Source organism: Gouania willdenowi, chromosome 21 (assembly GCF_900634775.1).
Source record: "Gouania willdenowi chromosome 21, fGouWil2.1, whole genome shotgun sequence".
NCBI classification, from domain to species: domain Eukaryota; kingdom Metazoa; phylum Chordata; class Actinopteri; order Blenniiformes; family Gobiesocidae; genus Gouania; species Gouania willdenowi.
In genome coordinates, this window is record NC_041064.1 from 4,028,657 (window position 1) to 4,047,280 (window position 18,624).

Genomic DNA, 18,624 nt, shown 5'->3' on the forward strand with positions numbered 1-18,624 from the left:
ATACATCTACGTATACATCTACGTATACATCTACGTATACATCTAAGTGTCTATCTACGTGTCTATCTACGTATACATCTACGTATACATCTACGCGTCTATCTACGTATATATCTACGTAGCAAAACAACTGTAAACAAAAACAAAGGCACTGTGTGTTGTTGGTTTCTTTGTGTATTTATTTTTTACTCTAATGTCAACTCTACTGTCAGCAGCATACATGCGCACGCAATAACTGAACTTGAATATGTGTTTATATATTTAATAACACAAATAAATCCCTAAGTTACCGTAGTAACAGACATCAGGGTCTTTGACTCAGACTGGCCTGAAACAGTCACATTAGTGACTGAGTTAGCGCTGCTAGCCCCAAAAACACAACCTGAAGGGACTAAACTGTTTAAACATTCTGTTTAGTAACATTTCTATTAATACCATTATTCATAATATCATTAAGAACATGTGACAGTTCAAGAAAAACTTAAATTCACACAAACGTGAGTCAGAAAACTACATTTACATTCAGTTTCTACCTTGGAATCTAAACGTGAGTAACGCACCTGTGCTTTAACTCTTCTAGTCTGTGATTTATCAATGACAGATTGTACGGAATCAACACATATTTGCAATAATCAGGCGTTTACACACACACACAAAATCCCTTCACCCACACAACCAGACGCTCAGTTTCACCTTCATGATCTCGTTAGTAGTACGACAACAGCTTGACTCTTCATAACGGTTCCACTGGTACTGCCAGCAAGAGGTGGACACACACACACACACATTATACACACAATCACATTATACACACAATCACATTATACACACAAACACACATATTATACACACAATCACACATTATACACATTTTATAGACACAAACACATTATACACACAATCACATTATACACATATACACACGTTATACACACAAACACACAATCACACATTATTCACATTTTATACATACAGACACATTATACACACAATCACATACACGTTATACACACACACACACACACACACACACAATCACACATATTATACACACATTATACACACAATCACACATATTATACACACAATCACACATTATACACACAATCACACATTACACACATATTATACACACAATCAATCACACATTATACAGATTTTATACACATATTCACATTCTACACACAATCACACATTATACACATATTATACACACAATCACACATTATACACATTTTATACACACAGACACATTATATACACAATCACATTATACACATAATACACACAAACACACAATCACACATATTATACACACAATCAATCACACATTATACAGATTTTATACACACAATCACACGTTATACAGATATTATACACACGATCACACAATCACATTATACACACAATATACACACAATCACACATTATACACACAATCACACATTATACACATATTTACACACAAACGCACATTATACACACAATCACACATTATACAGATTTTATAGACACAATCACACATTATACACATATTATACACACAATCACATTATACACACAATCACACATTATACACATATTATACACACAATCACACGTTATACAGATATTATACACACGATCACACAATCACATTATACACACAATATACACATATTATACACACAATCACACATTATACACATATTTACACACAAACGCACATTATACACACAATCACACATTATACACATATTTACACACAAACACACATTATACACACAATCACACAAGTCACACACAAACACAATCACACATTATACACATATTTACACACAAACACACATTATACACACAATCACACAAGTCACACACAAACACAATCACACATTATACACATATTTACACACAATCACACATTATACACACAATCACACATTATACACATATTTACACACAATCACACATTATACACACGATCACACCATATACACATATTATACACACAAACACACATTATACACACAATCATAGCGTGCCCATCATGCATACTTAAATGTTTCTATATAGTATAAATCTGGGTATTTCTCATAGACAAACTTTTCATACTATCTCATTTTGACTTAGTATGAATAGTACGTAGTATGCGATACCTGTGCTGAGTGAGTGATTAGGCTTCCTCTTGTCTGCACTCAGGTGTTACTCGTCTCCTGAACATCTTCCCTCACTATTTAAAAAAGTGCTTGCTCAGCTTCGTCCCTTTGCTTTTCCTTCACTCTGTACCTTTGCTCGTCTTTCCTGTGCGTTCAGTCAGGTTAATGACATCAAAAGCTAGAAAAGATAAACTGCCTCAAAACCAGGTTTGGGGTCAAATATAATTGTATTTGCGTAATTAATGAAATTAAAATAATGGCATAATTATAATCATAATTGAATTGTAATTGAGTTGAAATCATTAACCTCATAATTGCCTATAAAAAATTCAAGTTAATGACAACGTCTCAGTATTTACACTTAAACCCTCAAAGAGCGGCGACTTTAAGTGAGAAACTCTGGCAACCGCACATGTTGTAGTGTTTGTAACCCCGGCCCTTTGTGTACCAATGTGTGTGTGTGTGTGTGTGTGTGTGTCTCGGGAGACTACGGCTCAGGACTTAATTAGGCCGGCATGTGTGGAATGCTTTCAGGGGGAACAGGACAAGATGGCTGTGCGGCGGCTGACACTACTGCGCCTTCTCTGTCTCAGTCGCCCTTGATCTCAATTGGTCTCGCTTGGGCTGACCCACAGCGGTGAGACACACACACACACATGGATACACACACACACACACAAGTGGAAGGGATGTCTTGCTTGGACAGACTTAAGGGCTCTCGAGGGTCCTCTGCCGTGTCTCCGGTCGCGTTCGCTTTTTTCCCTTTGACACTGGGGAGATAAATGAGACTCGGGCGCCAAATGAAGCATGTTGAGTCCTTGAGTAGCTTGTAATACAGTTACTAATAGCCTATTCATGAGTGCGCTTCATCTAAAGTCCTGTTCACTTACAGTTCAAGCTATTCGTGTGTGAGGATCACATCCGACCATGATGATGATGATGATGTCTTTAGTAAGTGCTGACGTCTCTTAACATCAACTATAGAGTTCATCTGTTTAAATGCAGTGGTTCTCAAAGTTTTCAGCCCGCTAAAACCCCCAAAATAAAGGTTCCATAGAGCGGGGACCCCCACTGATGGTTGAACACAGACATGAACATTGAAGAACAGTCATGTGGAGACAGGACCATCTATAAGGGGAATAAAGGGGAGAGATTTTTGGGGTCCATCCATAAAGTCAGTAAAATGATGGTCCATTGTTCTATGAATCTGTGATAACCACATTTATTTATTTATCTGAATAATATCCACTGTTATCCAGGAAGTTTACTACTGTTTGCACCATAGTATATAGTCATCTTAAAGATAAATTATTGTTTTAATTAGAAATAAAATGGATTAAAGTGACCAAAAATGGTGGAAAAGGTGGCGAAATGGGATTTTAAAAAACACAGACATTGGTAAAAAGAGTGGACAAAAACAGAAAAAGTGGTAAAAAAGGGTTCAAAGTGTCAATATTGGAATAATTAATTCAAAACTGGCAAATAATGGGAATGACAAGTCATTAAAGTGGTTCAATTGGTAAAAATAAGCATGAAACATGGTGAAAAGAGGATAAAAGTGACAATATTGGGTCAATATATGTGACATTAGGTGGTGGAAAGGGTTTATAAGTTGTGAAAATGTCTTGAAAGTAAAAAAAAATGTGCAGAAAGGGCATTGAAATTTGATGAAATGGGAGTAATGAAGCCAAAATACATTAAAAGGAGCAAAAAAATGGCAAGAGAAATGTAGGTTAAAATATGGCAAGTGAGGTGTAGTTGCAGAAAAAGTATTAAAAAGGTTTCAAAGTGGCAATATTTGAACAATTAGTTTAAACTGGCAAATAAAGGGCATGACAAATGGTAAATGTGGCTAGATTGCCAAAAATAAGCAAGAAATATGGTGAAAAAAGGTTAGAAGTGACATTAATGGGTCAACATATGTGATATTAGGTGGAAAAGTGGTAGAAAAGGTTTATAAGTGCTGAACATGTCTTGATAGTGGAAAAAATGTGTAGAAAAGGCATTTAAATTTGATGGAGAAGTGTCAGAAATGGGAGTAATGTAGCAAAAATGCATTAAAAAGAGCAAAAATATGGCAAGAACAAGTGATGAAAATAGCTTAAAATATGCTGAGTTTGGTGTAGTTGCAGAAAAATGGTAAAAAAATAAGCAAAAATGGGCTCAAATTGTTAAAAAATATTCTTATTTTCTTAAAGGCATTGGGCGACCCCAAGATTGAAAACCACTGGTTTAATGTAACACTCTCCCCTTTCATACATTTAGGAAAAAAACAACAGTTTCCAACATTTATTTACCGGTTTTGAAGATTTCGTAGCGTAGTGAGAAACCCGCCCCCTGGTGGGCGTAGTCGGAAACAAACTTGATGTGTATCGACGGTCCGGACGATATGATTGGTGCAGGGGCGATGTTGCTGCAGTGCTTTCCCAACACGTCGGCTGAATCCGAGTTCCCGTCGTGAATCTCGACATAGTCGTACCTGCAAGAGAATCAGAATCACTTTTATTGCCAAGTATAACTTTTACACAATAAATACGAGGATATGGTTTGGTGGAATGGAGCAGCAATAAATATAGAGAAAAACAAGGATAGCAAAATGAATAATGATAATAAAACACATATACATACATTACGGAAAGATATTTGCATCTTCTTTGAAAAGCATGTAAAACATTATGTCACTAGTGTGTTTAGTACGGCGGTGTGTTTTGTTTTTAATAAAAAGGTAAGAATTCACAAAAAAAGGAACATAGTCAGGATTAAGAACACGTTAAAATGTTAATAAATGTAATATTACATTAACAAAATAAAATAGTACAATATAACAAAAACAGCAATTTTACATCTGCTGCAAAAAATGCACATGTGCAGATTGAAAAATACCAAGTGTAAAGAATAATGTAAATAGTTGGTAGTTAGCGTAGCATAGATTGGTCTTTAGATATTTTAAAGTATAAACTGGGCGTGTCCAAACCACGCCCCTTAATCTAAACATATTTTCTGAATTTCCAGGCAAAACCTGAGAGTTTTACTCTTTAAACCTGAATCACATGATTTATAATATTTGTTTCCGAGGTGTGAAGTTAACAGTGAACCACGGATGAACTCTATATCATCTGATGCTAATAATCACTTTAATGTGAACAAAAAGACTCTTTGTCCACGTTTTATTCAGGTCAAACTCAATAAAGCTGCTGACTCAGCTTCAGCCCTCACAGGAGTTCACATTTCACTTCAAAGTCACTTCCTGGTTCCAAACAACTCCTAAAGGTCTCAAAGTGCACGTTCACACAGGTTTGACTCTCCTAACTACAGAATATCAGCTTCTCCTTTACTTCAGTGAGGATGGGAGGAAGTATTTGTTTGTTTTTTTCCCATAAAAGGAAGTTAAAAACACTAAATCTATTTGTGTTGCACATTTGTTGAGCGCTACATCCAGACCCTGGTAGGAGCGATGCCTCTGTGTCTGAATACCACAGATACACCTGCCTCTCTCATAAATAGCATCCTGGAAGCATGCTTCAAATAAAATAAACCTTGAAATTAGAAAACGTTAAAAAGCTCCAACTTAAGCACTGCTTAAATACTAAATGTTCACGGATTCACTTTAATTAGAGGGTAAAATAATAAGGAAGGCTAGCAGTAACTTAAAAATGTAGGAAATGTTTAAGTTTCAACAGGCAACACTTCATCTTCATTAGAAAATGATCATCTTCCTTTTTTCCTGAGCTACTAACAACACCTTAAAGCTGCACTACCTGGTTTTTTACCCATGACAGAGGGGCGTGGCTGAATTTGAACTGTAAATCCCGCCCCCCAGTCTGATAGTCCCTACCAGTCTCCTCCTCTGGAAGTGCACAAAGTCGCGCACGAGTGCTGAACGTGCACACAGTCTGAAGTTGCATCCAAGCATCTCTTTCTTTTCTTCCTCTGATTTTTCAAAACGCAGGTATCGCGATCTTTCCTGGTGGGTGTTCGGCAGCCATGCTTTACTGAAAACAAGTTCGCATCGTGCACACGCTTCACTATATATCACGGCAGCCAATGAGGAGGCTCCTTTGTGGGATCTGCTCACCCCTCCTCTCTCTAAATCCTATGATTGGAGCTGGAGGGGGCGACCGCCAAGATTTTGTCTTCTGAGGTTTTATTAACTAAAGTCATTATTTATAAGGCACAGACAGCACACAGACGTACGATACTACAGTATATGATGCTGATAAGAATATTTTTTTTAATTAAAGAAAATAATTTGAGTACCCCAGCTTTAAGTCTTTGTTTTGTGTAGTTTCAGTTCTTGGCTGCATCCAAATAATCCCTCCTATCTCCTTTCCTATCCACTTTCCCTTAACCCCGTGGATGACGTCACAGGGCAAAGGAAATGAGTTAGGAGATGAGTTAGGGAAAGGCCATCATGTTTGTTTTGACAATCAGACACACTTCCACTAGGTGACAGGTTAATGACGTCACATATCTGAAAATGGACTGAAAGCACATTTATAACACTTTCCCCTGATATAATCACAAGGTTTGAATATAAATCAAAGGAGAAGAGACGACCAGGCTACGAGGAACTAAAGTGAAACTAAAAGAACGTCACATTTAGAATGTTTGCTCACACTCACCTTCAACTAATATGAATCATGTCGAATAAAACATAATGTGGATAAAAATGTCTCTGATTCATTTCTTTGTCAGTTATTATCTGATAATGTCTTACATATAATATATGGGTTTTAGTTAGGGCTGGGCAAAAAAAATGATTTCATTTGTAGATAAAAACTATTTCTATTGTGCAAATTTGAGTTTTATTTTAAAAAAAAGAATTGTATTTATTTATTTTTGACAATATATCTGATGTTGGCAGTCATTTTTAAGTGCATTGAAGAAAAAAAAAAAAAAAAATCGAAACTCAAATTTTCCTTTAAAAAATCTGAATTTTTTTTTTTTTAGGCAAAATCACCCTAGTTTTAAATTATTTAAAGTTGTTCTAAAGTAGGCTAAAGGAGGTCATAAAGGAAGCATTAAAGACAATTATTTGAACGCTCTTTATCATGGCCACCACTTAAACACTTCCAAAGGTTAAGGAAAAGTAGATAGGAAAGGAGATAGGAGAGAATATTAGGACACAGCCAGAATGTTTGCCTGTTTATTGTCAATAATATCCCCTCATGTGCTGTGGATTTGGGTTTTTGTTAGTAGTATAAATAAACCGGACCGGCATTATTAACGCAGTTGGTAGATTAAAAAGATCACCAAAAAAAATTGCGATATATCGTGAATCAACGTTTTTTATTCCCCATCCTTTTTAACTACAACAGAAAATGTATAATATTAAACATGTTCCATGTCAGCTGTTTCTGCTGAGTGTGAACATGACACTGCATTATTCATGCTGTTAACTCTGCACCTTAAACAGACTGAAGCAGGTGTCCCACCATGACCCCCGACTCCCCCACCAGCTTTGTGCGTATAGCAGCAAGCACACACAGCTAACGCTAACAGCAGACGTACACACACACACACACACACACACACACACACACACGCTCAGAGTTCCTCTGGGGTTTCTGATCAGTTCATGTGTAGGAGTTACAGTGTCTGACTAACTGTTAAATCCCATCGCCTTTTTCCTTTTTCCAGGTTTACCTCAGGGAACGACGAGAACAAGGCCAATGTTGTTCCTCCAACACTTTTACCTTAAATTCATTTGTTTTTCCGACCAATGAGACTTTATTTCTTATTTACAGGAGATTAAAAAAGGAAAACAAAAGTTGCTTTTAAACTCCCACAATGTACAGAGAGTTCTAAACCAGGGGTGTCAAACTCATTTTAGTTCAGGGGCCAAATAAGGAGCAGTTTGATCTCAAGGTGGGCCACAGATTTTATGTTGGATAACAAGTAGTTTCAACATTATTGTGCCATAGTTTGTACTTCGACATATACTTAAAATACAAAATATGTAAGAAACCAACCATATCCAGGCAATAAGTGACAGATATCAGTCCCAACAGGATCTTCACTTTACATTTCCTAGATTTTGTGACTATTTTATTTTTAATTAAGGGAAATGTTATGTAATAATTTGAGGAAAATGTAAGAATTTTGTAAGAATTTTGAGTTTTTTTCAACAGTTAAATGTTAATAAAAAAAATCCTATGATATAAGCACAGGAGTGTCAAGTTTCATTCACACCAGGAGTTCTCAAACTCAAATTTGGGGTCGCGAGACACTGAGAGGGGGTCACCAGATACCTTTAAAAAAGTTGAACTCATTTTTGCTTATTTTTTACCTATTTTTTTTATCACTTTTTCTTGTCATGGTTTTACTCCTTTTAATGTATTTTTTTGCTACATTACTCCCATTTCTGACACTTCTCCATCACATTTCAATACCTTTTCTGCACATTTTATCCACATTCAAGACATTTTCAGCACTAATAAACCCTTTCCTTCACTTTTCCACCTATTGTCACACATGTTGACCAATTATTGTCACTTTTAACCTCTTTTCACCATATTTCACACTTATTTTTGCCAATTTAACCACATTTACGGTTTACCACACCCATTATTTGCAAGTTTAAACTAATTGTTTCTATTTTTAAGCCAATATTGACACTTTGAAAACGTTACCACTTTTTCTGTCTCTAATTTGCAACTTTTCACCAATTTCTCTGGTTTTTGAAGTGCCATTTCACCACCTTTACACCATTTCAGGTCACTTTTAACTCATTTAATTTCTGATTAAAACAAGGATTTCCATCTTTAAGATGATTATAATAATAGTAAACGTTCCTGGATAACAGTGGATATTATTCAGATGAATAAATAAATGTGGTTATCACAGATTCATAGAACAATGGACCATCATTTTACTGACTTTATGGATGGACCCCAAAAATCTCTCCCCTTTATTCCCCTTATAGATGGTCCTGTCTCCACATGACTGTTCTTCAATGTTCATGTCTGTGTTCAACCACCTTCAGCTACAGTGGGGGTCCCTGCTCTACGGGACCTTTATTTTGGGGGTGAAAAGGTTGAGAACCATTGATTAACACAATGATTCATGCTTTTTTTAATAAGTTTCACTTTCTCCTGCGGGCCAAATTGGACACTCCAAAGGTCCCCGGACCATGAGTTTGACACATGTGCTCTGAAGAAATGAAAGCAGAAAATGTCAGATGTGATCCTAACTGTAAACTTTGTTATGTTTCAGACACTGTTTGTGTTTTTATTTCGGGGGGGGGGGTATTTTTTCTTCTGACGAGAACTCAGACAAAAGCTGTGAATACAGATGAACCTCCAGCCTTTCTTCTTCCTGCTAATTGCTTTCCACCACCAGCGTCTCCTGCTCTGTGCCTTCAGGTTTGGAGTCCTTTTCTTACACCTGCACATTTCTCTCAAACAATGACGAGAGCCCTCAGCTGTAGACGGAGCGTCTCAGGAAAAGAAGCCCCAACCAGGCCAGACATGCAGCCATGTGTCTCCAGCCTTAGAGGAAACTAAAGACTAGCTATGTTTATTTCAGCACGCATACAGTATGTGGTGGTATAAAGTGTCCTTAACCCTTTAACTGCCTGCTCGTACAAACAGTTAAGCACATTTTAAGGACACATAATAGTGTTTAAGGCCTTATTAAACTAAATTGTGATTGATGATCATAAAAAACTCAAAATAAAAAAGATTTTAAATCAATGAATCATTTTGTTTATTTATTGCTGTTGATATGACACAATAAGTGTCAGTACAACGTTAATATGCAGAAATAAGTTCCTTTCTTATTGATATAAATAAATATGGCAAAGATCAAGAATTAATAAAATATTCATAACCTTTATGAGACGATAAAGAATGTTTAACTGATCGCACATACTTGCTTTTTTCATTAACTGGACCCTTTGTATGCATTATTACAGCCATTTAAAACAGTTAATTATAATTTCACCTTTTGACAATTTAAAAGAAGTTGAAATAAATATTTTTTTTCTATGATTTTTTTCTTGGTGGGGATGTTAAAGGGTTAAACATACGAGGCATTTACTCTGTATAAAGACTTTAATACAACTTTATATGTTAAAGAGGAACACGTTTAATTAGTATAAATACTCTGACATTATGCATGATGCATGATCATTATCAGAACCATTTATATCATGATTTATTTTTGTATTTCTTCATTTCTAAATATGATAGACAGTAGGAAATTATGTTAAACTATGAAGGTAAATTTGTGACTTTATGGTTTAATAAAAAAAAAAGATCAGTTCAATAAAGAAAAACCTTTTCAATCAAAATAAATATTTTCAATCAAAGAAAAAAGTGTTCAAATGCAAATATTTGCATTTGTATAATAACGTTTGTGTCAGAAAGATTCAATAAAAAAAAGAGCTTCACAACTTTTTTCACTTAAAAAAAGTGTTAAAACATTTGCGTTTAAACACTTTTTTCTTTGATATAATTTATTTTTATTTTTTTTATTATTGAATTATTGCTTTTTTTAAATAAATAAGACAACTCTTCAATCAAAGAAAAACATTTTCAAATTAATTAATACATTTTTTTTTTGCATTTGAGCACTTTTTCTTTGATTGAAAATGTGTATTTTTGACTGAAATCACCTTTTTTTGGTTGAAAAGCTTTTTAATGATTGAGGTGATTTTTTTCTTTTTCTTGCTGTTGCTGACTGTATGACTTTGTGGCACTGGTTGGTTGAGTAATAATTTCAATATTTATGGAAACATCTGCTTTAATTTAATTACAAATAAAAGCTTTTTAACCATTACTGTTGATGTCACCACCACACGGTATTTGCTTTAATCAGGGGTGATAAGTGCATTTTCGTTCGGGTGCCACAAATAACCCTAGTTTGAAAATAAAATAGATTTTTATGTTTTTAGGGTGAAATAAACAAAATGAAATGCTCCAGTTTGGACTTTCACATGTAAATAACAAAAAAAGGTGTATATAATTAACTTACATTTGAATTTGCAGTAATTTTATTTCAGAAGTTTTGATGAAATGTTCAGGAATTTTGTGGGATTATTTGTGAGAAATTGGAGCATTTTAGAAAGAAAAAAAGAAAAAGAATTATTGGCAAAATACTAAATCGGAACGCGAGCTCCCGGTGGGTCGTTGAGAATGACATTCCTGGCTTGGATGCAGCGGTCAGATGTAAATATGTTGTTTTTGGAGCTTGGAGAGCAAAAAAGTTACAGTTTTTGGCTTTGACCCGAGCAAAGGGGAGCTCCAACAACAGCAGATGCTGTTAGGCTTTACAGCTACGTAGGAAAATGATTTCCAGATAGAATAAATCTGCTGTTTGGAGATGGTTTTCATAGGAATGCACCGTCTATCGGGATCATAAACCTCTCATAAATCTGCAAAGATGCTAAAGATTAGCATCTGCTTTCTTCCTCCATCAATAATTACACCAAATCTCTTTGTGTAATTATCCTATAATTAAAGATTCTCCAAAAGCTGCTCAACTTTAGTAAAAGTTCACACAGATAACAGAGTTCATGCAGAGTAATAAACACACAACATCACATCAATCTCATGTTCTGATATTTGGAGGAGGAAAAACAACTCCAGTTGATTTCCCATTAGCATTAGCCAAGTCCAACTCCTTACACAGCCGTCATGCCCTTTAACCTCACTTGAACTTAACTATGGAACCATCCGATAACTACTACAGACATGCTGAACTCTCAATTTTATTCCCAAAATCCAGCCATTTTCCTCAATTTTTTCCATTTTCATTTCATTTTTCATTTATTTATTTAGCACACATTAAACAAACAACATTACATTCTTTGTTTTTTTATTTTTTGTTGTTGTTTGTTTTGTGCACCAACTACCAAGACAAATTCCTTGCACTGTCCTTAAAACTGTACATGGCCATTAAAAACATTTCTGATTCTGATTCTGATTATATGTTGGACTGAATCATAACATGATCTGATCGTGAGAGCGAACATGGGCTCGTATGTAAACGGTCACATTTACTGGTTCCATAAACAGGAAGAGATTCAAATTCTGATGTAGCTGGTTATGATTTACAGTCGTCATAAACAGGACTGAATCATAACATAACCTAAACACGAGAGCGGACATGGGCTCGTCTGTGAACGGTCACATTTACAGACCTTGGAGTCGCTGTTAGCTTACCAATAAACAGGAAGAGATTCATCACCTTTATAATAAGTGCTGACTAGTCCACTGGGAGTGAGGCCCAAGGCCAAGACAGGCTGACTTGATAATAATGTATCATGTTTTTCTGCAGTCAGTGTCTTCTCCTCGTCCTTCTCTCTCTGCTCTGTTTCAGGTGTCGTGAAGCTGATGATGTCACTTCCTGATCTGTGGTTCACGACTCAACTAGTCTGGGACACTCTGATGTTCTATCTCTCTATCCTGTTCTGTTGGTCCTTCTGTCCACTAACCCCAACCAGTCGACGCAGATGGCTGCCACCTCTGAACCCGGTTCTAACGGTGATTTTTTCCTGTTAAATGGAAGTTGTATCTTCCCACTGTCACTAAATGTTTGTTCATGTGGATCTTGTTGGGTTTTTTCTTTCTTATTATGAATTTTATGTTTTGATAAGCGCATTGAGATGACTTTGTTGTAAATTGCGCTATACAAATAAAGTTGAATTGAATTGAATATAAGAGCTTGTGTAAGAGCTCCACCCCTTTCTATAAAGAAAGTGTCTACAACCCTCGGTGCTATTGGTACGTTTACCGAAGTACACGTACGTAGCTTCTTAGGGTTAGGTTATAACCCTCTATCACAACCATTTTTAGGTTTAGTCTTAGTCACGTGACCTAAACTGGCCAATGAGGGGTGCTGCGTACGGAAAGAATGTTGGTATATAGATACGGCAAACGTACGGATAGCCACTGCCTTCAATAAACACAAACAATTTAAAACAAAGGCCAACAAACACGTATAAAATCATGAGACAAAATGCACAATTAAACTTTGATATATGAAGAAAATCAATATATAAACAAAGTACACAAAAGGAAATATTAAACTAAATATTAATTGAAGATTAAAAAATACAAACTTAAAACAAATACATATACATATATATGTACTGTACATACACATGCAAATACAAACACACACGTGGATTGTAATCATGGTGGCATATGTCATTTCCACAAAGTTTCCCCAAATTATAAAAAAAATTGGTTAAAAAATCAAATAAATTGAAGTGAAAATCCTGCAGGGACTGATCCAGCACCATAGTATTGAAATTGCACGTTTTCATGCCTAAAATTTGCAGCCCACTGGAAATTGAACTGGTCCATATTTGGCCCCCTGAACTAAAAATGAGTTTGACACCCCTGCATTACGTCAATGTTTGAATGTTTAGTTGCTGAAAAGTTGAACATATTGGTGCTTTGATGTGATCAGTCAATAAAATACTATTCTTCTTCTAAATAATCATAGTTCTAATCACACAAACATGAATGTCTTTATTGTAAATACTTTTCTTTAAGTCGGAGATCGTCATTTTAAACCAATAGGTCGACGATGTGGAAGAATTTCACTGCATGATATTTAATAAAATGATCATCATCATCGGGCAAAGTTTGCGTTACTATTGTAATAGAAATATATATAGAAATACTATAATATTGTACATTATGGCCAGACGATCACACCACATGATATTTTCACACTTTAAATAATAGAATAAAATTATAGTAACTTAGTAAGAGTTAAAAAAAATACAATATTGGTGTCTTTTTATGCATTTAAACCTGTTTTGTACCAAAAGCATTTGTACAGAATATTAATGTTTAATGTTGACCCAAATGCATAAGGACGTCAACATTTGAACTATGAGTGAATGTCATATCATTAGATTAACGCATCACACACTGGATCCTGGCATTTTGTGTCCGGACCAACCCACTACATCATCAGCAGACACCATGTAGATGCTGTTATTAAACCAGTGATTCTCAACATGTGGCTCTTTATGTCTTCATTTTTGTTATTATTCCCCCACATTAAACATCAAAAGGGGAAACTTTTTAACCCATTTTAACCTATTTTCTTTGGCCATTTTGCAACTTTCTTTGTCCCATATTTGCCCTTTCAGACACTTTTTTTTTCAGACTTTAGCTTCCTTTTGCCAACAAATAGCAATTTTTTCCCCCCTATTTTTTGTCTATTTTTGCAAGTTCTTTTTGACACTTATCAAATGTTTGTCCTTTCTTTAATTTTTTTGGCCACTTTTCATCCAAATAAGCTAACTTTTGCCCAATAAATACCACCTTTTTTCATACAATTTGCCTTTTTTCACAATTGTTTGTCACATTTTACTCATTTAAGCTACATTCTGCCATTACATACCACCTGTTTCCCTTCCTTTGCCCATATTTTGCTAATGTTGTGTCATTAGATTGACGTATCACACACTGCATCGTGTGCAGTGTTTATATTGTCCTGCTGTACTTGTGCAGAGTTAAAGTGCAGCAGCAGATTGTTGGTGGAGCAGTTAATAGAGAGTGAGGAGGATGACTGACTTCTCTGGTATCAAGTAATAGGGCTATTACTGCGGCGTGTGTGTGTGTGTGTGTGTGTGTGTGTGTGTGTGTGTGTGTGTGTGTGTGTGTGTGCGCGTGTGTGTGTGTGTGTGTGTGACTAGCAGCAGTCTGCAAGACGACCAAATCGATTCTTCATTACAGCTTTAACACACATTGATCAGACTGGCTTCTTCACTCACTCACACACACACACACACACACACACACTCATACACACAGTATGTGTGTACAGTAACAGTCATTGATCAAGCAGACCTTCAGCACCCCAGGGACCGTCTGTAAATCACGCCGTTGATATGATCATTATTACCTGCTCTACCTGAGGCTCTACCTGGGACTACATTTCTCACTCGCCACTTTGGAGCAAAATAAATTCACAGTTTTTTCTCCTTCAGCAACGTTGAGTCGAAGGTAACGTAATCTCACCGGGGCTGAATTATTATTTGTATTTCTTATTTACTCATTGATCTCATCTCGTTTGCGGACGAATGATCTTTGAGCTTTGTTTAGAGCAGTGGTTCTCAACCTTTACAGCACGCAGCACCGCCAAAATAAAGGTTCCACAGAGCAGGGACCCCCACTGTAGCTGAAGGTGGTTGAACACAGATATGAACATTGAAGAACAGTCATGTGGAGACAGGACCATCTATAAGGGGGAATAAAGGGGAGAGATTTTTGGGGTCCATTCATAAAGTCAGTAAAATGATGGTCCATTGTTCTATGAATCTGTGATAACCATTTTTATTTATTTAGCTGAACAATATCCAATTCGAAATAAAAAGGGTTAAAAGTGACCAAAAATGGTGGAAAAGGTGGTGAAATGGGACAGAAAAAGTGATAAAAAGGGTTCAACGTGTCAATATTGGAAATAGTTTAAACTAGCAAATAATGGACACGACAAGTTATGGGTAAATTGGCCAAAAATAAGCATGAAATATAGTGAAAAGAGGTTAAAAGTGACTATAATGGGTCAACGAATGCGACATTAGGTGGAAAAGTGGTGGAAAGGGTGAAAGTGTCAAATGAGAATAATGCAGCAAAATGCATTAAAAGGAGCAAAAATATGCCAAGAAAAAGTGAGGAAAAATGCATTAAAATACGGCAAGTTTGGTGTAGTTGCAGAAAAATGGTAAAAATGTGCAAAAATGGACTCGAACTGTTAAAAAAATATATTCTTAGTTTCTTAAAGGCATCTGGCACGACCCCGAGGTTGAGAAGCCCTGGTTTAGAAGAAGAAATAAGAGCCCATTACCTGTAGATAAGGATTCACAGAGGAAACTACATCCCTGTTAGTTTATGAACAGCAGGGGGACAGTAATATGATCTAATCAGGGCATAATTAACCCTGTTTGATAACTTCATTTTTAGCTAGACTAAACATTGCTGACTCAGCAGCGGTGCTACAGAGGTAAGACCACCTGGTGAGGCCGTTTCCATTCTCTGGAAGACGAGAATAAACACAGAACAGAGTTTTTTCCTCGTCTCACGCTGTTTTATAGCTCTGTATTGGGATGTTTGTGTGTCGGTACGACTCCCTGCTGGTGGAGAGTCCCTGTGATGATGATTTAAAGTCACAGGCAGCTGCTAAATGCCCACGGCTGCTAAATGAACACTGAGCGTGCTTCCTCCTGCTGTCATAGAGCTTCCCCTCACCTTTCTCTGAGCACCGGCTCATGTCACATCACATCAGACGCTCGTGTTGCTCATGTTTCCAACCATTATTTCTCACTACTATTCACTAGAGGACGGGGGGGGGGGGGAGCCCACAATCCAGCCCTGGCATTTTCTGTCCAGACAGCCCACTACATTATCAGCAACACCATGTAGAAGCTGTTTACTTTTATCCAATTTTTGTCCGTTTAGTTTTCTTTAGCCACTTTTCATCCAAATAATCACCCAATAAATACCACTTGTTTCCTTTTTTCCTACATTTTGCCTCTTTTTGTTCCACATTTTGCCCTTTTTCACTATTATTTGCCACACTTTTGGCCATTTAAGCTACCCTTTGTCATCACATACCACCTCTTTACTTTCTTTTGCCCACATTTTACTACTCTTGAAAGTGCTTTTGGCCCATTTTTTGCCATGTTTATTCCACTTTTGGACCATTTTTGACCACCTGTAGCATGCATGCCTCCAGACCGGCCCACTTTGGGTTGACCATGGCCAGTCCACCCCTCCTAGAAGAGGATGATGATTGATCACAGCAGAGTAAAGGAAGGGTCTCATCAATAATGACGCCATTATCATTGACTGTGGATTCTGTGTCATATAAATCACCGCACGTGGCCTTGTTCCACCGTTATTAGATAAATAAGCTGCTAGCGGTGCATGTGTCGCTCTGTAAGTCGACTGAGTTAGTGTCACTTTTAGATTGTACATGACAAACGTTTGCTTTTTGTTTTTCAGCTGCCATGAGCTGCGTTTCCTTTACCGTGTTAAAAGCAATATTAATATTTCTAAAATTTTGACTTAATGTAATTGCGCCTTGAACTCTTTTTTGAGTGAAATTTCATTCCGTGAGACTTCTCTGCAGGAAGAATCTCCTTATAAAACTCTGCATTTCTTTTTTGTGGTCATGTGACCAGGTACGTCACGTCCTGTGACGTGTAAATGCGAAAACGTGTTTCCTTTAAGCCTCTGCAATACATTTCAATATGGAAACATCTGATTTTGTGCATTTTCAAGAGTAATGGAAACACCAACGTTTTCACCAATGTTTGCTTGTCGTTCATTAAACAAGAGTTCCGAGTTGCATTGAACGCAGCATGAGGACAGTGACTTCCTGGTGATGGTGCAGCCTGTGGGCGGGGCTTAAGAGTGCACATGTGGGGTGCAAGCCACTGATTGGCTGAAAAGCTTTTTCTCAAAGCTGGTTATTAGATGACCAGCACCTGGGTGGGCCTTGGTGGGCTCACCGTGGCTCCGTGGGTGCTTTAAAGTGTGAATAATCTTGGTAATATCGGACCAGAGCCGTAGAGAGAGACAGTTACGACAACGGAAGTCCAAAGTGCTTGACTGTCACGTGATTCATGTAAGACTGAATTTTGTCCCAGAAGTTAGTGGCGGACCATTAGAATCCATTGATTCCTAGTGACATAACTGGGATTTTTGGTAGTTTGTTGTCAATAACTGCATAGATTGACAATATTTATACAGTACACCATCATATGTATGTGTATTAACAATATATGTTTATGTAGTTCCATAAATAGTCTATTTTCCCTAGTGTAAATCCGTATTAATGATTAGTGTAAACAACTAGCTTACCTGCTTTTTCGACAAAGTTAACTCCAACATTAATTTGGTTAAAAAATGTGTCAACATGCATTATATACAGTATGTATTGCTCTGAATTATGCTTTAATTGTGAGTCATTTTGATTGTTTATGTGGTATTTCCTTCTTTTTATGCGTTTTTGTTGTTATTTTGTGAATTTCTTTGAGTCAAGTTGTCTGTGTATTTAAGGGAGCTTTTTTAATATCGATATTCCTCACTATAGAAGCTAGCTGATCTGCTTTTTTGACGTAGTTAAGTCCAACATTCATTTGGTTAAAAAATGTGTTAATATGTATTGTATACAGTATGTATTGCTTTGAATTTTCTTTAAAAAAAAAAAAATAAGAAAAAAGGGGTCATTAAAAAACACCATACGTTAATGGGTTTAGATACGCTGATAATAATAACGCTAATAATAATAACTGTCTCATCTACTGATCACCTCCGGGACAAAATGTGAGGCTCCATGAGACGCCATTGGAGTGAACTGAGTTGTTACAACTCTGGTTCTACACGGCTCTGTATCAGACTAAGAAGAGATTTGGCATTTAGCCGTGGTTTGCTCTCTGACTGATCATGTTCAGTTGGCATTCGAGCTAAAGTACAGACGTGCTGCGTCACAGCCAGAGTTCTAAAGATGAAGTGAACAC

At 36.5% G+C, this 18,624-nt stretch overlaps 1 protein-coding gene across 3 annotated transcripts in view; it reads right to left on the reverse strand.

Moving 5' to 3' along the window:
* LOC114455457 (neuropilin-2-like) overlaps window positions 1–18,624 on the reverse strand; it is a 140,779-nt gene that overhangs the window by 95,483 nt on the left and 26,672 nt on the right. For all 3 annotated transcript variants that reach the window (XM_028436705.1, XM_028436704.1, XM_028436703.1), the window contains exon 3: window positions 4,433–4,614. In XM_028436705.1, the coding sequence (XP_028292506.1) occupies window positions 4,433–4,614 (182 nt within the window). The remainder of the gene's footprint in view (window positions 1–4,432; window positions 4,615–18,624) is intronic.